The 19,675-nt window shown below is 38.1% G+C and overlaps 1 protein-coding gene across 1 annotated transcript in view; it reads right to left on the bottom strand.

Annotated features, from left to right (window-relative positions):
- LOC134753970 (DE-cadherin) overlaps positions 1-19,675 on the bottom strand; it is a 372,368-nt gene that overhangs the window by 35,486 nt on the left and 317,207 nt on the right. The window contains exons 13-16 of the mRNA XM_063690045.1: positions 18,880-19,067; positions 8,566-8,757; positions 3,881-4,036; positions 395-592 (exon numbers count right to left, since the gene is read on the bottom strand). Coding sequence (XP_063546115.1) covers positions 395-592; positions 3,881-4,036; positions 8,566-8,757; positions 18,880-19,067 — 734 coding nt within the window. The remainder of the gene's footprint in view (positions 1-394; positions 593-3,880; positions 4,037-8,565; positions 8,758-18,879; positions 19,068-19,675) is intronic.

Genomic DNA, 19,675 nt, shown 5'->3' with positions numbered 1-19,675 from the left:
AATTTGTGATTAAAATTAGATGCCTACTTAGGGGACTTGGTCACAGCTGGTTTGTTTAGCATTATGTCATGTTTTTTGTAATTAATTAATCTCATTATGATGATGAATCACCAAGGACAGAAGGTGGATAATAACAGGACGGAACTTAATACATTTGAGTATTTTTCAAGTTTCAATTAGTATCAATTCCCTTCGTCCCTTATTTGCTTTTTGGCATTTGATGGTTATTTTAAATCGAGGTGACAGTAGGGTCTTCTGTATCGCGGTGACCATGATGTTCGGCTTCTCTCTTCGGATAGTACTGCGAGCCGTGCGCAGAGGACCTCACGTCGAGGAATGCGTCTTTAAATATCGTCTGGTTAAGCTTTAACGGTAGGGTGTCCACACAACTCACCTCCTCCTGTATCGTGGTGACCATGCTATCCAGCTTCTCTGGCGGATAGTACGGCGAGCCGTGAGCAGAGAACCTCACGTCAAGGAACGCATCTTTCACTGTAGGCTTGTTGAAGACAGTGAAAACGTCCACGTTGTCCAAAGACGTGTTGTAGAGCTTCGCTAGACGGTGATGCAGCTTGTCCTTTTTGCTTGTGCCCTGTAAAGAAAGTAATGCATTAATGCATATAAATAGTTAAACGGGTGCAATACATTTTTTTTATTACTTTTCACATATTACTCGTAAAGTTGCTCCTTATTGCAAGTCATTTTAAAAGCATTTTTTTATGTAGTGCAAAATTGTTTTTCTTCATATTTTCTTGGACACGTTCGTATATGTCATGCTGCTTCAGTCAACCTCAGTACTTTTTGTACCGAGACTGACTGAAATAGCAAGACACGTTCATACATTTCCGTGAAAATACGAAGGAAAATAATTATGCACTACATCTGTACTACAGATTTACCTTCTAATACGCATTATGACATAAGTAACTACATTATAATTTTCCAAACAAAAGTATAATATACAAAAGCGCTTTTCTAACTAAGTACTGCTGCCGTACAGCCGAGTACTGAACTGCATGTCGCAAAAAAAAAGACTTATTTACCAACACAAAAAAAAAAACAATAAATTGCGAGTACAATAAAATAATCAGATAGAATATCAAATATTTGTACAGTAAAATAGATGAGACTCAGCGAAACCGCTGATTTTCAGTCCCCAACCAAAAATCCAATAATTAAGTAGTAACAATTTTTTTAATTAGTATTCCAACGATATTAATTAGTTTCTCGATTTGTTAAATAAAACTACACCAACGTAAAACTAGTAAATAACGTGAAAAAGGCGGCTACTCATTTTTGCCAAACATTGTCACAAGCCATATACCAAATTGAATTCTTCGGTGAGATATTACTCTCATGCGAAAAAATATAGGAATCCCCTTTCGCGCTACAAGCGTTGGATATCCAACATTTGACACTTCAGCATCGAGTTGAAATCGAATGAGACGCCCGAGTGAGTACGAATTGGGTGAGCACCACGGATCACGGTTTACAACTAGATGGAGCATAGAATAAATTTAAAAGTGGAAAAATTACTGCCTTGGATCCAGAGGCCGTGAGTTCAAGTCTCATCCAAGGCAGTAATTTTTCCACTTAAATTTATTCTAAGCATAATAGCATCGTTCGCCGACGTTTCTGCATGTTAAAAATTAAATTAGATGGAGCATGTACGGTGTAAAATAATATGATTCGATATAAAGTTATGGAAACGGATTATATCGCGTATAATGAATTTATAATACATCCCGACGTTGCGAACCCTTTACAGCGTTCGTGGTCAACGGACGAAGTTGAGGAAAAAATATATATTTACCTCTATCAAAATCACAATGTGCATACAAAAATAATGAACCAAAAACTATAAATTTCAAGGCTGGTTATACCTACAATGTGATATGATAAAGCTACACCGGCTTTAGAGCCGGAGGGCGCCGTGGTGGAATGTTATCGATCCCAGTGCGCCCTCACGAACGGCAAAGAGGGTGAAACGCCGGAGTGGGTTTAGTGGGTAGGGCCAAATACTCCCCCCCTCTCGGCAAGAGAGGGGCAAGGAGCGGCGAGTCCCACACACCGTGCGTAAGTGCATTCCCACTCCGTCAAAAAAAAAAAAAAAGGATTAGTCCTACACCTTGAAGCCGAGTAGATTTATAGGTAATTCCCTCCTAAATTGTAGAAGGGTATCCCAATATGGGACCGGCAAGAAACTCGGCGGGACACATCTTTTAAAAAATTGGAAAAAGTTACTTGTCACGCACGGATACCGATGATGGATGGACGCATCCGAACAGTGCAGGTATAATACTAAACTTTTATAATGTGAGTGCGTATTAGTGGGACCTAGGGTGAGATGATCAGTAAGCAGTGAGCACACACGTTCCTATCTCCATAACTTTGCCTCAAAACGCGCAACTATGAAAGCATTTCTACACACAATTCGATAAGTGTTTATTCTATATATCTCCCACAACGCCATCTCGCCGTAAAAATTTGAATATTCAGATTTACCGAAAAGAAAATCTTTTCGACGGGTTTTTTGCTTCATTCTATTTCAATACGGGAGCGGAAAATTTAAGGAAATCATTATCTTTTAGGTCTAAATATTTTAGACCTCATCGACCACATAGGTGTCAATAGAATTTCAACATTAGCCTTATAGTTAAATTGATTTATAGTTAAAATTAGATTTCGCGAAATTCGTTTTCAAATGAATCGCCAATATTTAACAAAATCGTTCTAATTCTTAACTGATTCCAAATATGGAATCTATTTCGAAAAGACTTAAAAATATGTTCCAAAAATGAATTATGAAGTATGGTACATAGTGAAATATACCTTGTAAATCTAGCAAAAATTCTATGGCTTACTGCCAGAATAAAGCTTCATGCGGCAATTCCACAGTCATTTGTTTTCAATTAGAATGTGTCCCAGTCGGTTGAACATTAGAGCATTTTGGTTGAAGTTATAAGTTGAATTAAGACGATTAATGAGAGCAAGCCTGGCTGCATTCTGGCTACGTCTGCGTAACTTAATTTTGGTGAACTTATTCTATTATTTTAATATAGTGCAGCTCTCCTGAGTTTTGTAGTTACGCCCTAACTATGCACCAGTTAGCCATAAAAATTTGCGGTTGGAGAGCGACATACTTTATTCCCCAGCGTTAACCGAAATATGCTAACAAACAGCCAAGGATAAAAGCTATCCTTTGCTAGAAAATCTAGTCTTTACTTATGACATGTCGCTAACAAATTATGGCATTAAACTTTGGAATTCTTGGCATAGCCGTTGGGCGAGGGAAAATACGGGCGCCGTTTTACGCCTTGTAAGAAGTGGTGATAATAAGGCATGGCATGGCAATAAGGTTATATTATGACCTCTATACCATATTCACAACAGTGAAATACACACAGTTATGATTAAAAAGTGCGAAATGAAGTGTCGGATGTATGGTCATTCATCATACTGGCTCAGGTATAAAGTATTGTAGAAATAAAAAACACAAGAAAAACACGGAATAACGGTGTTATTTATAAACGCGCTTAAAGCCTGAATTAGCTTTTAATTGTTTGCCTTGATCACCACAGTTACCACTGGTCGCGTTCACACTTGTTGGTCTGTCCAAGCACACTACACTCGCAGTGCCCATATCCCATCCATAATCCCATCCCATCCCGATCCATATCCCGATGTATGTAAGTCTTGTGAAACTTACCGTGAATCATTCAAAACTGTGTACATTTCCGGGTGGATAAGTAACAGTCAATTCATATTTACTTGTTGAACCAGTAATGTATTGTAATAATCCACTGTCAGGCAACGATTGTCACATTGGTGAAACAGGGGCCTGGTACTCAACTTTCCACTTTTAAACAAGGCTACTTACATCACCCTCGTCGACGATGAACTCCTCAGCGGTAACGTTGATGAACCTGATGGAGCCGGACTTGTCCACAGCTTCCTCAGGTATCTCCTTGATGGTCACGTTGACTGTGGCCTCCACCCAGTGGAATGGAACGATTGGCTCGTTCTGTTCTGTCACCTGGTTGAAAAAAAGGATAGGGAATTAATTCTTCGTACTTCTTATACACTATATTGGGATCGTTATTAAAATGCCTACTTTTCTTGGATTTCGTTATTCCCGAAAATATTCACAAAAAATGTTTGTTAAAGACCCCTATTCGTTTTTAAAGACGTGTGGGGACGTAAAAGAAGTGTGGGGTACACTGTATGGTTGATGCGAAAAAAATGACACCCCACTTTACGGTGTACGGGTACCCGAAAAACATTTTTTTTATTGTACGACTGTCGGATTTATTGATTTATTTATCCATGTCAAATTGCAGCTTTCTAGCACTAACGATCACGGAGCAAAGCATTGGGCAGATAGACAGACGGACATGGCGACCCTAAAAAGAAATGATAAAAATTCGAAAATAAAAATCGTAATGAATTTAAGAGACGCAAAATGACAGTTTAACCTTGGTACACGTGTACAGAGTTGCATTTACATATTATGAATCAAGTATTTAATACATAAATTTTACAGCTCGCTCGCATGACAATTACTGCAACTGTATTTTTAAATCAAATTATTACCTACATCTATTCATATTTCACTCAGCTTGCACTGCTGTGTAAAAGGTTTCCATTCACGTCTTTGTGCATCCTCAGTGGCAACAGAACTAATCAAAATGGTAGCTCAAAGGCACGTCACTGTCTCCAGGTCTGGGAATAGCTTATCGTAGTGTTCAGTCCAGTTTCAGGTTTAAATCATTTCACAAACAATTGGGCCGATTCTGTCTTACCATAACACAAAAAGAGGAAAGTCAACTGGTAGCAGAAAGAAAGATCTTTCGTAAGATCCTGGGACAACGGCACATGGAGGATACTGAAGAATGCCAAAATCGAGGAGTTGGTGGGCGGACCCAATATCATCGGCGAAACGAAATCTCAGACTTCGCTGGTTTGGTGACCTATTAAGAATGAGAGAGGATCGGGCTGCCAAAAGGGCGTACCCGGTAGGTCAGCCTAGATACCGCTGGGGACAGTGTAGAGGCGGATCTGCGTCAGCTTCAAGTTGGTAATTGGCAGGAAGCGGCGCAGGATCGGGAAAAGTGGAGTGCTCTCGTTTCGGAGGCCAAGACCCTCTTTGGGTCGCTGAGCCATATGACTTAGTTAGTTGTTTTTTTTTAATGATATAAGGGGCAAACGAGTAGACGAATAGCCTGATGGTAAGTAATTACCGTCGCCAGTGCACACCTGCAACACAACTACGCTCTTTTCTTGAAGGTTTGAAGGGCTTATCGGTCCGGAAATACCGAGGGCTATTAGTTCATTCCATAGTTTAGCTCTGCGAGGCAGGAAGTTTCTTGATATGGTTTTCATCTTGTACAACCTTGAGTCGCGTCGTCAGCGTACGCGCACTAATAAGTACGAACGTAAAGCCATATGAGATGACTCCTGATTGGATTTGGACCATCAGCGTGAGCCGCTAACGCTGATTCGTACTCACGGTTAACATCGTATCAAAATAATATGAAAACCATATAAAATAGTCAGAGCAGAATCGGGCCCCAAGACATCAGTGAACATGAAAGGAAATACATGTAATATGGACAAAACTGGAGTTGTGTTCGATGTTTGAGGATAACTCGCTTGAATTGCGACATGTAAGACTAATACCGAAAATTAACTGATAGACTACAGTATTCCGAAACGTAGCAACCCCTAGATTGAAACATACTGTGGCTTCATAACGTTATTTGATATTTAGATTGTAGATATTAAGTAGCTATTGACGACCGGTCTGGCCTAGTGGGTAGTGACCCTGCCTGTGAAGCCGATGGTCCCGGGTTCGAATCCCGGTATGGGCATAACGTTTTAGTAGATACATATTTACCATTTTCTAAATAACTCCGCTTTCGAAGTTACCCCAATGCACCTTATCAAAAATAACACAAACCTTTTACGCGTCTTATATTATTATAAAATAAAAACATAATATGGGTATTTAAAAATATGTAAATAAAATTGGCAAATGAAATGCGAAAAATAAAACACCATTATGCCGTTTTATCTTTTGAAATCGGTTCCAATAGGGAGTATTACTGGAATGTTCTGCCGCCAGAGTGCAGCACTAGTGCACATACTAAACCATAGAGTAACTTATACATACTAGGCCTTAAATAGTTTTTTGACAAGTTTTCACTATGACATTGATGCATCGAAATTTCGTTATCTGCCTCTCTATCGATCGAATAGGCAAGAGTGACCTACCGCGGCCTACCGCGAAACACGAAACACGAAGGCCTACCTTGTGATTGTCTTTACTGTCCGCGCGCCAATTCCGTGCATTCGGAGGTCGAAGAAGTGGGAGGGTGTGCGCCGCGCCCGAACGTACAAAATGACACTACTCTGTCATGACGCCCAACATTCCTTAGCCGTGCACGGAATTCGCGCGCGGACAGTACGCAGAGTTTTGCGTTATATTCCCTATTAAAATACAGGTGCCCCGCAGTGCACATTATTTCGCATAGTTTCACCCATTCCACAGTTACACGTAGCTACGAGCTACGCCTAGTAAATTGGTAGGCACAAGACAGTCACGGGCCAATTCGAACAATGATCTAGATATCAACTAGATATGTGGTATTTTCTATAAAAAAGGACCTTATTGTCGATGGCGCTAACGCCATTATTAACGATGCTCCGATATAAATATCGGACGACGTAAGCGACGCTGTGCGGCGTAAGCGCCATCGACAATAAGGTCCCTTTTCATAGAAAATGCCCCATATAGATAGATATGAAACAGAAACGATAACGAGATATTTAAGAAAGTCATGTCAAATTTGACATTTCCGCGATTCCGAATGTCCTCTTGAACGATCTCTTTAAGATTTGCTTAAGATATTACTTCGACATCCAATGGATACCTATCTAATGGATATCCCAAAACGTCACAATAATTGTAGCGTGACATGTCAATTGGTTTCTCGGATCGAACTGCAAAAGATAACTAGTTGAGAACTAAACTATAACGTATCTATTAGATCTCGTATTGTTCTCGTATCTAGTAATTATCACGTTGTTCGAATTGACCGGTCAGACTAGATGTGAAAATTAACAAACCCAGCTTATAGGACTGCGTATGTACTCGTACTGCATTGCGTCAAGCTGTAACTGTGTAGCGATGTGCCTAGAGATTAACCCCCTTATTCATAAACGTCTACTAAAGTTGACAAGCCGCTAATAATCTTTTGTCCCTTTCCATCATACTAATACGTCGGAAAGGGACAAACGATTGTTGGCGGCTTGTCAACTTTAGTAGACGTATATGAATAAAGGGGGTAAGTTTCTGAGTTGTAGTTGCTAATTCTACGTCAACCTTTCAATATGAATAGCATTTTTGCCTATAATTTTGCCTTCATTGCGTCAAGCTGTAACTGTGTAGCGATGTGCCTAGAGATTAACCCCCTTATTCATAAACGTCTACTAAAGTTGACAAGCCGCTAATAATTTTTTGTCCCTTTCCATCATACTAATACGTCGGAAAAGGACAAACTATTGTTGGCGGCTTGTCAACTTTAGTAGACGTTTATATAAAGGGGGTAAGTTTCTGAGTTGTAGTTGCTAATTCTACGTCAACCTTTTAATATGAATAGCATTTTTGCCTATAATTTTGCCTGCATTGCGTCAAGCTGTAACTGTGTAGCGATGTGCCTAGAGATTAACCCCCTTATTAATAAACGTCTACTAAAGTTGACATGCCGCTAATAATCTTTTGTCCCTTTCCATCATACTAATACGTCGGAAAGGGATAAACGATTGTTGGCGGCTTGTCAACTTTAGTAGACGTATATGAATAAAGGGGGTAAGTTTTTGAGTTGTAGTTGCTAATCTACGTCAACCTTTCAATATGAATAGCATTTTTGCCTATAATTTTGCCTTCATTGCGTCAAGCTGTAACTGTGTAGCGATGTGCCTAGAGATTAACCCCCTTATTCATAAACGTCTACTAAAGTTGACAAGCCGCTAATAATCTTTTGTCCCTTTCCATCATACTAATACGTCGGAAAGGGATAAACGATTGTTGGCGGCTTGTCAACTTTAGTAGACGTATATGAATAAAAGGGGGTAAGTTTTTGAGTTGTAAGTTGCTAATTATTTTTGCCTTTAATTTTGTAGTCTTGAGGAGTCCGGGGCGAATAAAAAAACGCAATTTTAAAAGGTGAAGGAACACATCGCAAGAAATCCAGCTCATTTGCAAAGACGTGTGTGAAGTCCTCAACCGCCTTGTGTGTCGATGTGTCCACGGAACGTTCCAAAAATTTCTACATCGAAGGATTTCGAAGACTTCTCACATCCTTTATTGATAGGAATTTAATTTGTTTATTTTCAAACTGGAAACCTACTTTCTTTCTTGTATTTCCTATCCTCAATTTGCAATCTGTACCAGTTCCTGAGGCTGCTATAACCCTCTTGTGGAAGCCTAACAGTGCGTCTTCTAAAGTCACGCGACGACTGTCTGAAATAGCCTTATAGGACCAAGAATAACCTCGTACTTACATTAAACTTCAGCATATAAGTGCCGTTCGGAGTCCCAGTCTTCATGGTGATCATTCCAGTGTTACTGTGTACGTCGAAGTACGGGCTCCTCTGCTCGTAGGACGGCAGCCACATAAACCTCTTGTCTGGTAAGTCCCAATCGTCAGGGTCCAAGACGTACACGCGACCGATTTCTGTGTCCGGTGCTTCGCCCTGAGGAAAAAATGGCTGTTAGAATACGAAATCAAAACGAGACGAACCAAAAAATCTAACTAACATAGCGTGTACACGAAATAAACGTAGAAAACAGCAGAAACTAAAACGATTTTGGACCATTTCAGAAGAGTGTGTGACGCGGCGTGGTACGTGACGCTATTTACAGTGGAATCCGTTTATTATGACTCCGCTTATACTGACCAACCGCTTACTATGACGCAGTTACTGTGCGAAGTTTGGTTTTCATACAAAATTCTTTGTGACAAAGTCGGATAAGATGACTTCGCTTATAGTGACAAATCGCTTACTATGACCTGTCAATTCTATTTGTTATGAAATTACGTAAAAAAAATTTTTTTTACTGTTTATTTCAAAGAAAGAAATTACAAATTTAACTACTTACAGACTTAGCATAATCTACACTCTAATAGATTGTACGCTAAGTATGGTCTTATTTCTATTACATTTACGTCCGGTTATAATGACACATTCGCTGGTTTTCGTTGCCTTTTCCGCGTCTTTCTCTGCGAGGACGTTTTGTGCGTGCGTGGCGTTTTAGTTGTTTTAGTTTTGATTCTCGGTGAAAGTTGATAATTGGTACAAGGTTTTTATTAACCTTGTACCTTTTTATTCACGCACTCATCTCTCACAAATAAATTTGAGATTTAATTGGAAGAACTTAACAAAAATAAGAAGTTAATCAACTATACTTTATATGACATCCGCTTAGTATGACGTGTTTGTCACTTCCCTTCGATGTCATTATAAGCGGATTCTACTGTATTTAATACTACTCATAAAGTTAAGAAGCCGATATTTGACATAACGTTTGATAACAGCTTTAAATTCAATGGTATAAAGGTATAATACAGATTTCCGCAGGTACGCAGGTAGGTAGGTAGGCAGGCGATACGCGTACGTCCTCGATAGAGTATACCTTTTTGTGGAATGCCCCTTTTATAGAAGTGGGTCAAAAGAAAAGCACGAATCCTATGTACAAAATACAATTTAAATAAGAAGCGTCAGTCAGATTAATGAAGATTCCAGATGGTCAACGAAATTATCAAAATAAACAAAAATTGTATCAACTCAATAAATTACAAATTACATTAAATTGAATTAAAAACCTGTTAACAAGAACCTACTTTAACGAATTAGAATTAATTCAATCACATGCTTAACCCGTACTTATGTAAGTCTGTGCGGAAAGAGAAGAGTCGTGAAATGTATGGGGCTCAATATACATTCCACGACTCCTCTCTTTCCGAACAGACTACGAGCATGTACACACCTACGAGCTTGACACAAAGGCAGAGGGTGTGCTAAACATATTACATTTGCGAATTTAACTACTAAGGAAACTTATTTCCCCCTTCTACCATTCAAACGTCGCTGTATTGAAATTTGAAACCCTCAAGTCCCATGTAACATTTAAAATGATTTTGCCAAAGTAGGTCATAGGAGCGTATCTTAATGGAACGCATTTCAGTCTCAAAAGTCATTCAGAATTATTCGCAAACAAATCAAGGGTGTATTCCTGTCGCCTACATAGTGTACACGAGTTTAATTCTTAAACAATTTAAGCAAACCAGTCTAAGAGATAATTACAGATTTTGAGGTTAGAGTTAACCAGTTAGTGTAACTTTACTGTTAGAATAGCTTACGCTCTGGAAGCAATGAGAATATTACCTTTTGGTTCTACTTTGCACATAGCCTTCAATTAATCCGTGCCCTTTGGCCCAATCTCCGGATAGAAGTTTTCCGGAACTTTTGGATACATTATAAGTAACACCGGGTTTAGTTCCGCGGCGTAAGCCTGTCGTTAAAACGAATACGGAGCAAAGGAGTGAAGGTCCGTTTAGATTGAAGCACTACTTCATTAAGTTACTAAACAGGATTGTTACTCGAAACGCATAGTCCCTATTGCAACTCCAACTGGACCTGAATAAGTGATTTACAATAAAACTACAAATACTAGGTAGTTCAAATCTCAAGATATGTAATCCGCGAGTGAATCAAAACATGAGTATAAAGTAAGCAGTTAAAAAGCAGTAAAGTTGATATTACCAAAGTTAATCTAACAACATTTAACGCTTTAAGTTTTGGATTTGACGAGTTACTCTTGAACTAGGAAACTTTACGTTTCCAATACACATAAGATTAAGAATAAATATTGGGCTTAATTTGATAAGTCAACATTTCGGTTATAAATATTGTTAAGTATTCAATAACTATTTGTTTTTTTTTAACATGGTCAAGTTAACACCATTATATACTTTATACAGCATGTGTTTCCATAACGGCAACAAATGTGGTTCTAAAGTGTTTCTTAAACACCTATTCCCAACTGATTTTCATGACTGAATTTGAAAACAATGCTTGTTTTTGTAAACATAATACGACCATCTCTTATCAACACACGGTACATCAAAGTAACATTTGCCGTTACTGGCTAGGACAGTAACTGGCCTAACCCACACAAACGCAACACTGCGTACGTACCTATTTGCGGGCGAGTCGCTTCATTAAGAGTCGAGCAATTCAAGCAACTCCGGGTACGAATTAGAACACGCGGTATTGTGGATACTGCTCCGCTCTCGCTCCAATTGAGTTTCAGTTGCCTCGATAAAGAGATTTGGAACACTTTTTGACAGCCATTGAAAAGCGACGACCTAATTATTTTGCTTTTACATATTCCCACATAATGGCGACCAATTGATGTTTAAAATAAACAGAATGGGGTTTACTTACTGGTAGTTATCGATAACTTTGTCATTGACCTGTTTAGAACGAATTAGAACATGCGGTATTGTGGATACTGCTCCGCTCTCGCTTCAAATAAGATTCAGTTGCCAACTCGATAGAAAATCAGAAGTCAGTCAGTCAACATGAGTTCTTGAAAAAGTAAACTTAATTATCGGGCTATTCGTTTTCACTTTAGATGCGCTAAGTTTCAAATAGAGTTCTACGTAAATTTGTAATATATATCCCTTTTCAGCAATTACATAAGTGCAAGCAAGACATCCATATATAATGAACCTACAGAATACCGCATCCAGATTCATCAAGTGTTAAGTTAGAACCAGGGCGCGGCAGTAAAAAGTGACGCCGCCATAATCCCTGTTTACGCACGCACCGCACTAAACCCACTTTCATTAAGGCGGAATTAACATTTTAACGCTCATATATTATTATAAAACACTATTAAGGAATATTGACTTAGCGGCCTAGGGCAGAACAGAGGTATGAGTACGTCATGTATTAAACTAAAAAAAAATACAATAGTTATTTGTTTTACAAGGGGGCAAAGTTGTTGACCGCTCATGCTAATACCCGAGCAAGCGAAAGATTCCAAAATTGGACTACGAGCGTAGCGAGTGATTCGAAAAATAGAATCTTGAGCGTTGCGACGGTTTCAAGGCACGAGGGTTAAACAAATTTTGCCACCGAGTAAAACACAAAAATTTTCACCACACCAACACAAGGAAAATATGAAACAAAATCAAAGCAAATAAATTCAAAATTAATGTAATCAAATATGCCGCTTGTGAGTTTGGGATCGTCGACGATTCGTACAGCGCGCCTTTGGACTGAGTCAAAGGATCCAAGCAGGAATCCCGGTGCTCCTGCCCAAAGGTGACAGCAGCAGTACTCAATATGGGGTCTGACTTGCGATTTATATAGTCCAGTGCCCTTTTGGGAATATCACGTTGTCACTTCACGTTTTGTCGCTTTTAGCATTAGTCTTGGGGAAGTCTGCAGACAAACGCTTTCAAATATTGCATACGAATATACCACCGTCACCATTTTTTTGTTTTTTTTTTTGTTTCTCTTCTTAGCCTATTTGGGTGTCCCACTGCTGGGCAAAGGCCTCTCCCCTGGTTCTCCATAACTCCCAATTTTGTGCTTCATCCGGCCAGTTATAAAGCAGGGTGTCAAAGTCGTCTCGCCATCTTCTCCTGAGCCTACCCCGCCCACGCCTCTTTACCGGTATCCCCTTGGTAGTCAGGTAAGCCCTATCTGGATGCATGCGATAGACGTGCCCGGCTCAGTCCCATTTGAGCCCGGTGGTTTTTTTGCCAACATCATCAATGCGGGTTTTGGAGCGCAGCGTAGTGTTCCGGACGCGGTCGGTCCTTTTAACACCTAAAATGCTGCGCTCCATTGCTCGTTGGCAAACCTTCAGTTTTGACTTCTGATTTTCTGTCACCTAGCTAGTTATTCTGTCACCTAGCTAGGTGACAGAATAACAGCAGAATGGCAGCTGCCCAAAAATATAAAGCACTGTGACACTTGTAGAATTGCAGGCATTCATAGGCTACGGCAACTTCGGGCTGTTTGTTCGCCAGCAATGCAAAATTAAAAATAGAATACACAATTTTAAAACCAACACAAACATTTATGATAATGAGCACCAGAATGGACTTATAAAGTACTATAAGTATCCCAGTCAAGTTTCGAGCGTTTCATAAAGTCATTATTTCGCCACGTATGAAATACGATAACGGTCGCGGGCACGAAACGCGGCAAGAATTTTACGATTTTTCATTGTTGTGCTGGAAGCCGATTGTGATTTAACAATTTGTTAAGATTTTCGTAACAAATTGTGATTGATATGCATCGAAACAAAATGAGCACCTTAACTAATGGTGTTCGCAGTTGTGACATATAGATGGCTGGAACTGGATGGATGGATGAGGCTGATGGCAGTTTGTATAGATGGCTGAGGTTTTACCTGTCTCTAGTTTTGTTCTTATGGGATTTGACTTAAAAACAAGAATGTGACACTTCAGAAATTTAAAGGCAAAACTTATGCTGGTGCTATCTGTAAAATACTTTGACCTGCCAAGCCCATTGTTCAGAATCAGAATCAGCCTCCTGTTTTCGCGAATTAGACGGTTTACGGCAACCGTAACTTGGTTGCTTTACGACGGCTTCATGGAGCTTATTAGGGAGTTAGTTTAACGCGCGGGTTGCCCTGTTAAAAACCCAAATGGGGAATGTTTGGTAATTAGATGAATTAAACTGCGTTGCACTTTATTGGCTGTTAAAAGGTAAATTTGCACAGCACATTGAAATTAAATGACTAATTAAGTACATAAAATCCACCCGCGGTGCGTAAACTACTGAACTTAATAATCCAGTTATGTGTTTGCCAAAATTCAAGCTCTACTAAATACAGTAAAATAATATATTCGACAGTCCAATAAAAAGCAATTATGTAAGCCCTAACGAATCCGATTAACATTTCGTTCAATAAAATTCAATATAGATTAAAAATACATTCAAAATAAGAGCCAGTTACAGCATAGCAAATTAAAATAAACTTGACCGAGCGTTAAGTGATCGAAATTGAATTTTGCATCAATTGAGAAAGAACGTAACGCTAGAGATACTGACAATACGTGTGTCATTATTGTACTGACGATAGTTTTATTGAACACATCGAATGATCAGTAATGATTCGGTTGTTTAATAACTATGAAGAGAATTGTCGTTTTAGCTGCTAATTTATATAAATCGACTGACAAAATGTGGTGGGAAATGAGCTTTTCATTAATCTAATGTGAGTTCGGTGATGCGTAAAATATGGCGGAGAGAGGAATAAGGTACAGTGGAGTGGAATCCGTTTATTACGACTCCGCTTATACTGACCAACCGTTTACTATGACGCAATTACTGTGCGAAGTTTGGTTTTCATATATTTTTGTTTGTGACAAAGTCGGCTAAGATGATTTGACTATGACAAATCGCTTACTATGACCTATTAATCCTATTTTAATGAAATTATGTCCGGTTATACTGACACATTCGCTGGTTTTCGTGGCTGTCCCCACGTCTTTCCCTGCGAGGACGTTTGGTGCGTGCGTGGCGTTTAATTTGTTTTAGTTTTGATTCTCGGTGAAAGTTGATAATTGGTACAAGGTTAATAAAACTCTCTCACAACTGAATTCGGAAAAATTAACAAAAATAAGAAGTTAATCAACTATGCCTTATATGACATCCGCTTAGTATGACGTGTTTGTCACCCCTTCGACGTAAGCGGATTCTACTGTACTTATAATTCAATTTTACTGTGATGTAGGAACAGTGAACTGCGAAATTGCATGAAGAAATTATAAATGAATTCATTGATAAAGTCGCCATGCACTTTTGCGGCTGATGGTCAAGAAAGTGGCTTGTTTTGATTCATCTAGAATTCAATGGGAAATCTTAATAGGTTCGACTGTATCTGCCTCAGGACTTTATCGTAATTTATAATTATTGACCAATTTTTAAATTTCCCATAGTTTAGAACCTACATATATGTAATTAAGGTATAAATGACAAGCAACCAGTCAAAATAGCGATAAAAATTAATTCCAATTTAGAAAATAATATAGACATGAAAATCGTTTAGCCCCAAAACATTCCTCGCAAATTAACATAAAGAGAGGAAACTTCATCATCTAATTACAAGGAGTTTCGTAACGAAATGTTAAAGCTAAACAAATTACAAAGTTTATACCATCCAGTACAACTTAAACAGAAAAATAATTGAAGAAAAATAGGCAAATTTGCAAAACCAAAACAATTTTACCCTGGATCAGCTAATATATAATTTTAGATAAGATAAATATATTACACATAATAAACGAAGAACATCGCAATATATAATACCAGACCTCATAAATAAACTCCCAACAGAATGGAAGGCAGAAATTTCATCTAACAATATTACAAGCTATCTTAAAAGAGCATTATTGGATCAAGCAGATGGATGGTGTCCATGATAAAGGAAAAAAATATATAGCTTCCATATCAAGTTTCATCAAAATCGGTTCAGTAGTAAGAGCGTGATGACGTGACTAGAGAGACGGACAGACAGAGTTAATTTCTCATTTACATTATTATATATCAATATTATATAATTTCAACACTACAAAAAGTAGAAATATTTTGTAGGATTATTAATTGTTTCCCATAAAGTTTTAAGTCATAAAGTCATAATGTGTTGTTTGTCCTCATTTTCGTTAGTCATAATTTGGTTTTTCTCAGAAACGCGTAATAACTTTTGAAGATTGCCATAAAACAAACCTAACCTCACCTATCTATAGGATAACCTTACGAAAATCCTGAAAAGTTAACGGTTTCAGAATTATGACTAACTATAATTTGACAATCAATACATTATGACTTTAAATAATTATGTCAAACAACGGGAACCGTTATTAACTATGAGTAATAGTAATAATTAAAATCTCATTCAAACGAGCGAGTCCAGAACCGGTCCGGCCTGAGCGGCCGGTCGGCAAGACAATTGGATAAGGAAAAAATGTTATTTGCGCTCAGATAGATTAATGGAATTGAGCATGTTATGAACTTTCTTGTGTTCTTGTTAAAATATATTTTATTAATTTTTGACAAGCAGAAACGTCTGCGATCGATGCTATTAAGCTTATAATAAATTTAAAAGTGGAAAAATTACTGCCTTGGGTGAGACTTGAACTCACGGCCTCTGGTGAGTTCAAGTCTCACCCAAGGCAGTAATTTATCCACTTTTAAATTTATTCTAAGCTTAATAGCATCGATCGCAGACGTTTCTGCTTGTTAAAAATTAATTTAGAATGGGTAGCACATCGTAACTGGTGAATTTCCAATATTACTTGGAACTCCGGTGGCCGTTTAAGAAGTGTAACACTCTTACGGTAGATGTCGCTAGGGTCCCCTAGACCCATATAGTGGAAAGATTTGCTGACTATGAATGAGGTCTTGGTGGCTCAGTTGGCAGAGCGCTGGAGTATCTATCCAGAGGCCGTGAGTTCAAGTCTCACCCAAGGCAGTAATTTTTCCACTTTTAAATTTATATATTTTATTGTTGTATAAAATCTACTGCGGATGGAGTATCGAGACAAACCTTACTGGTTTAACGGTACTTTTGTAATTAAGTTTAGATGTGTGTGTAAAAATAAATAAAACGGGTCACTCAGTAACAACGCCATACGAGCGTGTTCATTATTAATAATTCGTTTCAACTAGAAAAATAAAAATACAGTAATCCAGGGTTAAATATAACAGGAGAAAAATACAAATATGCAAAAGCATTACTTAAGAATACTTACGTAGTACCGCCAGCTGTATATTTCACTGAAGTACATTTCCGTCTGCCAGCATTGGAGGAAATAGTTCAGAATTAAAATCACAATCCATTTTTCCAATACGAAGAAATATCATTCGTGGATTCAGTTCGTTAAAATTATTCACAAAGGATGGAATAAATAAAATAAAAAGTTTTCAATTCAAAAGTGACGGATGAGACATGATAGAAGTGAGTTCATTATTTTGGTAACATATATAGGTACTGGATGGTTAAACAAAAAATGAAATCAAAAGTTAAATAAATATGTTTGCGCTTCTGATGATTGAAACAAAGAAAATACATGACTTGCGTTAGGAGAATACACATTAATATTCGTGGGCGTATATAGGTAATTTTGAAAGTACTGACGGATTTTTATGTAGCTTACTTTACACTAAAATTATATAATTTAGGCTTCTGCACGCCTTGTATGGTTTTACGTAGATACGAGCATAATTATTTACAGAATTAAAAACCTTTCCAAGCTAACAATATGAATTAATTAACCACATTGTTCCATAAGAATTCTGTAAACCACGTCAAGATTTGCATGACAAGTAAGCCACGTCGCACGTGATATTGAAGCGCCTTTGTGTAAGAAAATATGCCGTCCCAAGAGCTTTGGCGAATCTTCGAGTATTCAGGGACTGTTCATTTCTCGTAGGCTTTAGATGTCGAGGTGATATATAGAAATAACTATGTTAGAGGGAAATCTACTCTTGTTTTTCAAGCGCGATACCGCGGTTTGACGTGGGGTTTCTGGTAGGTTTAGTGTTGGGAAAATTACATTAAGATAGCAAATGGACTGAAAGTGTTTTCGGCCGGCTAAAAGAATCTAATGTTTGTTTATAATAGATATGACGCTTGAAATAGAAATAGAAATAATTTTATTTGCTGAAAAAGGGTACAATAAGTGTCTTAGTGTCTGTCTGTCTTGTTTCAGAACGGAAGTTATTAAAGCTTAAAAGCTTACACGGTAGTACTCTATATCGATAACGAAAAGATTAGAATGATGAATGAATGAAAAATCATAAAGAATACCATCTAACAATAGAATGTTTACAAACAATCGAAAATCCATTGATTTATGTTGATATAATTATTTTACGATTTAACTTAACACATATTCGGTCTTTCAAAATAGAAAAAAAACTGTTTTGATTAACGGGATCCTAAAACTTGAAATCCCTTCTCACTACTGTATTTTAAGGGGCCCACTGACTATCAGTCCGCCGGACGATATTGGCCTGTCAGTTAGAGCAAAAATTTGAGTTCCGAACAACTGACAGGCCGACATCGTCCGGCGGACTGATAGTCAGTGGGCCCCTTTAGAACTATATCCACAAGTTCTGAACACAAGCTAACTAATGTCACTGTAAATTCGGTTTCGGTTTACATAACTAGAATTCTTAGTAAACAAACTAATACACATTGGATATAAGGCCAATATTAGACTAAATTAATAAAATTGACACGTGCCAAAGGCGAGAAAATTTATACCTGGTAGGTATCTATACTTAACAGTGGCGTGCCTAGAGTTTTGGAGTAAGGCAAGCCGTAAGATATGTTTTCGTATCTGTCCCGCATCTCATACCGTCACAAGGACCAACTTCATCCCTATCATAAAATGACACCCTAAATTATGAATGTATATAAGGTATGAAAAAACCGGCCAAGTGCGAGTCGGACTCCCGCACGAAGGGTTCCGTACCATTACGGAAAAAAACAGCAAAAAAATCACGTTTGTTGTATGGGAGCCCCATTTAAATATTTATAATATTCTGTTTTTAGTATTTGTTGTTATAGCGGCAACAAAAATACATCATCTGTAAAAATTTCAACTGTCTAGCTATCACGATTCATGAGATACAGCCTGGTGACAGACAGACAGACGGACAGACGGACAGCGGAGTCTTAGTAATAGGGTCTCGTTTTATCCCTTTGGGTACGGAACCCTAAAAAAAGGGCAAACAAAAGATGATGATGAACAGTACACTTACCCTATAATTGTAAACGAAGATGTTGCTATGCCCCGGCGCCATAGGATTGTCGTTCTTGTCCCCGATGACAACGTGCAGTATGGACACCCCAGTCATCCTGGGGGTGCCAGAGTCCGTGATGGCGACGGGTATTCTGTATTCCTTGCGTTCCTCGCGATCGAACGACACTAGGGTCCATAGCTTGTTTCCTGCAAATAAATTGTTTTTCGTATTTAGAATTGTGTGTTTGCATGATAAAGGAGTTACAATATGTTATAAATGTTATGATACTTAGCAGAGGCGCCCCGCAAACGAAAGATTTGAGGTAAAGTCCATTATCAAATTTGTTTATTTTGTTTATTTGTTTATTATTATACATATCAGCACTTACAGATAAACCTTACGTGCTAATAGTGTTGTTAGTAATTATTTCATGTGATTATACACTAATATAATTCTACATATTCATCTTTCTGTTATTATACAATTCTATCAAATGTTCCATTACGAATTATATCATTAAATAGGTACATACTTATATTATATTATTATGAACTATCAAATCTTATTACCCTATTGTTGTACACAGTTTCAATGCAAATACGACGCTTACCGAGAGTACGTAACCTATTATAATTAACGCTATCTCTACTGAGCTCGTTCACTTACCTGTACTAACAATGGCATTCTGTTAAACAAAAGCCATTTGTTCTTTTGAGCGAGCACGTGGCCTTTGTGCCTGAACGCGTGGCCATTGTGTGTGAGCCTCAGGCACAAAGGCCACGCGCTCACATAAAAGAAATAATGGCTTTTGTTT

The sequence above is a fragment of the Cydia strobilella genome, chromosome 1, assembly GCF_947568885.1.
Source record: "Cydia strobilella chromosome 1, ilCydStro3.1, whole genome shotgun sequence".
NCBI classification, from domain to species: Eukaryota; Metazoa; Arthropoda; class Insecta; order Lepidoptera; family Tortricidae; genus Cydia; species Cydia strobilella.
Note: the sequence above shows the minus strand (reverse complement) of the source record. Positions and strands in the feature narration are given on the sequence as shown.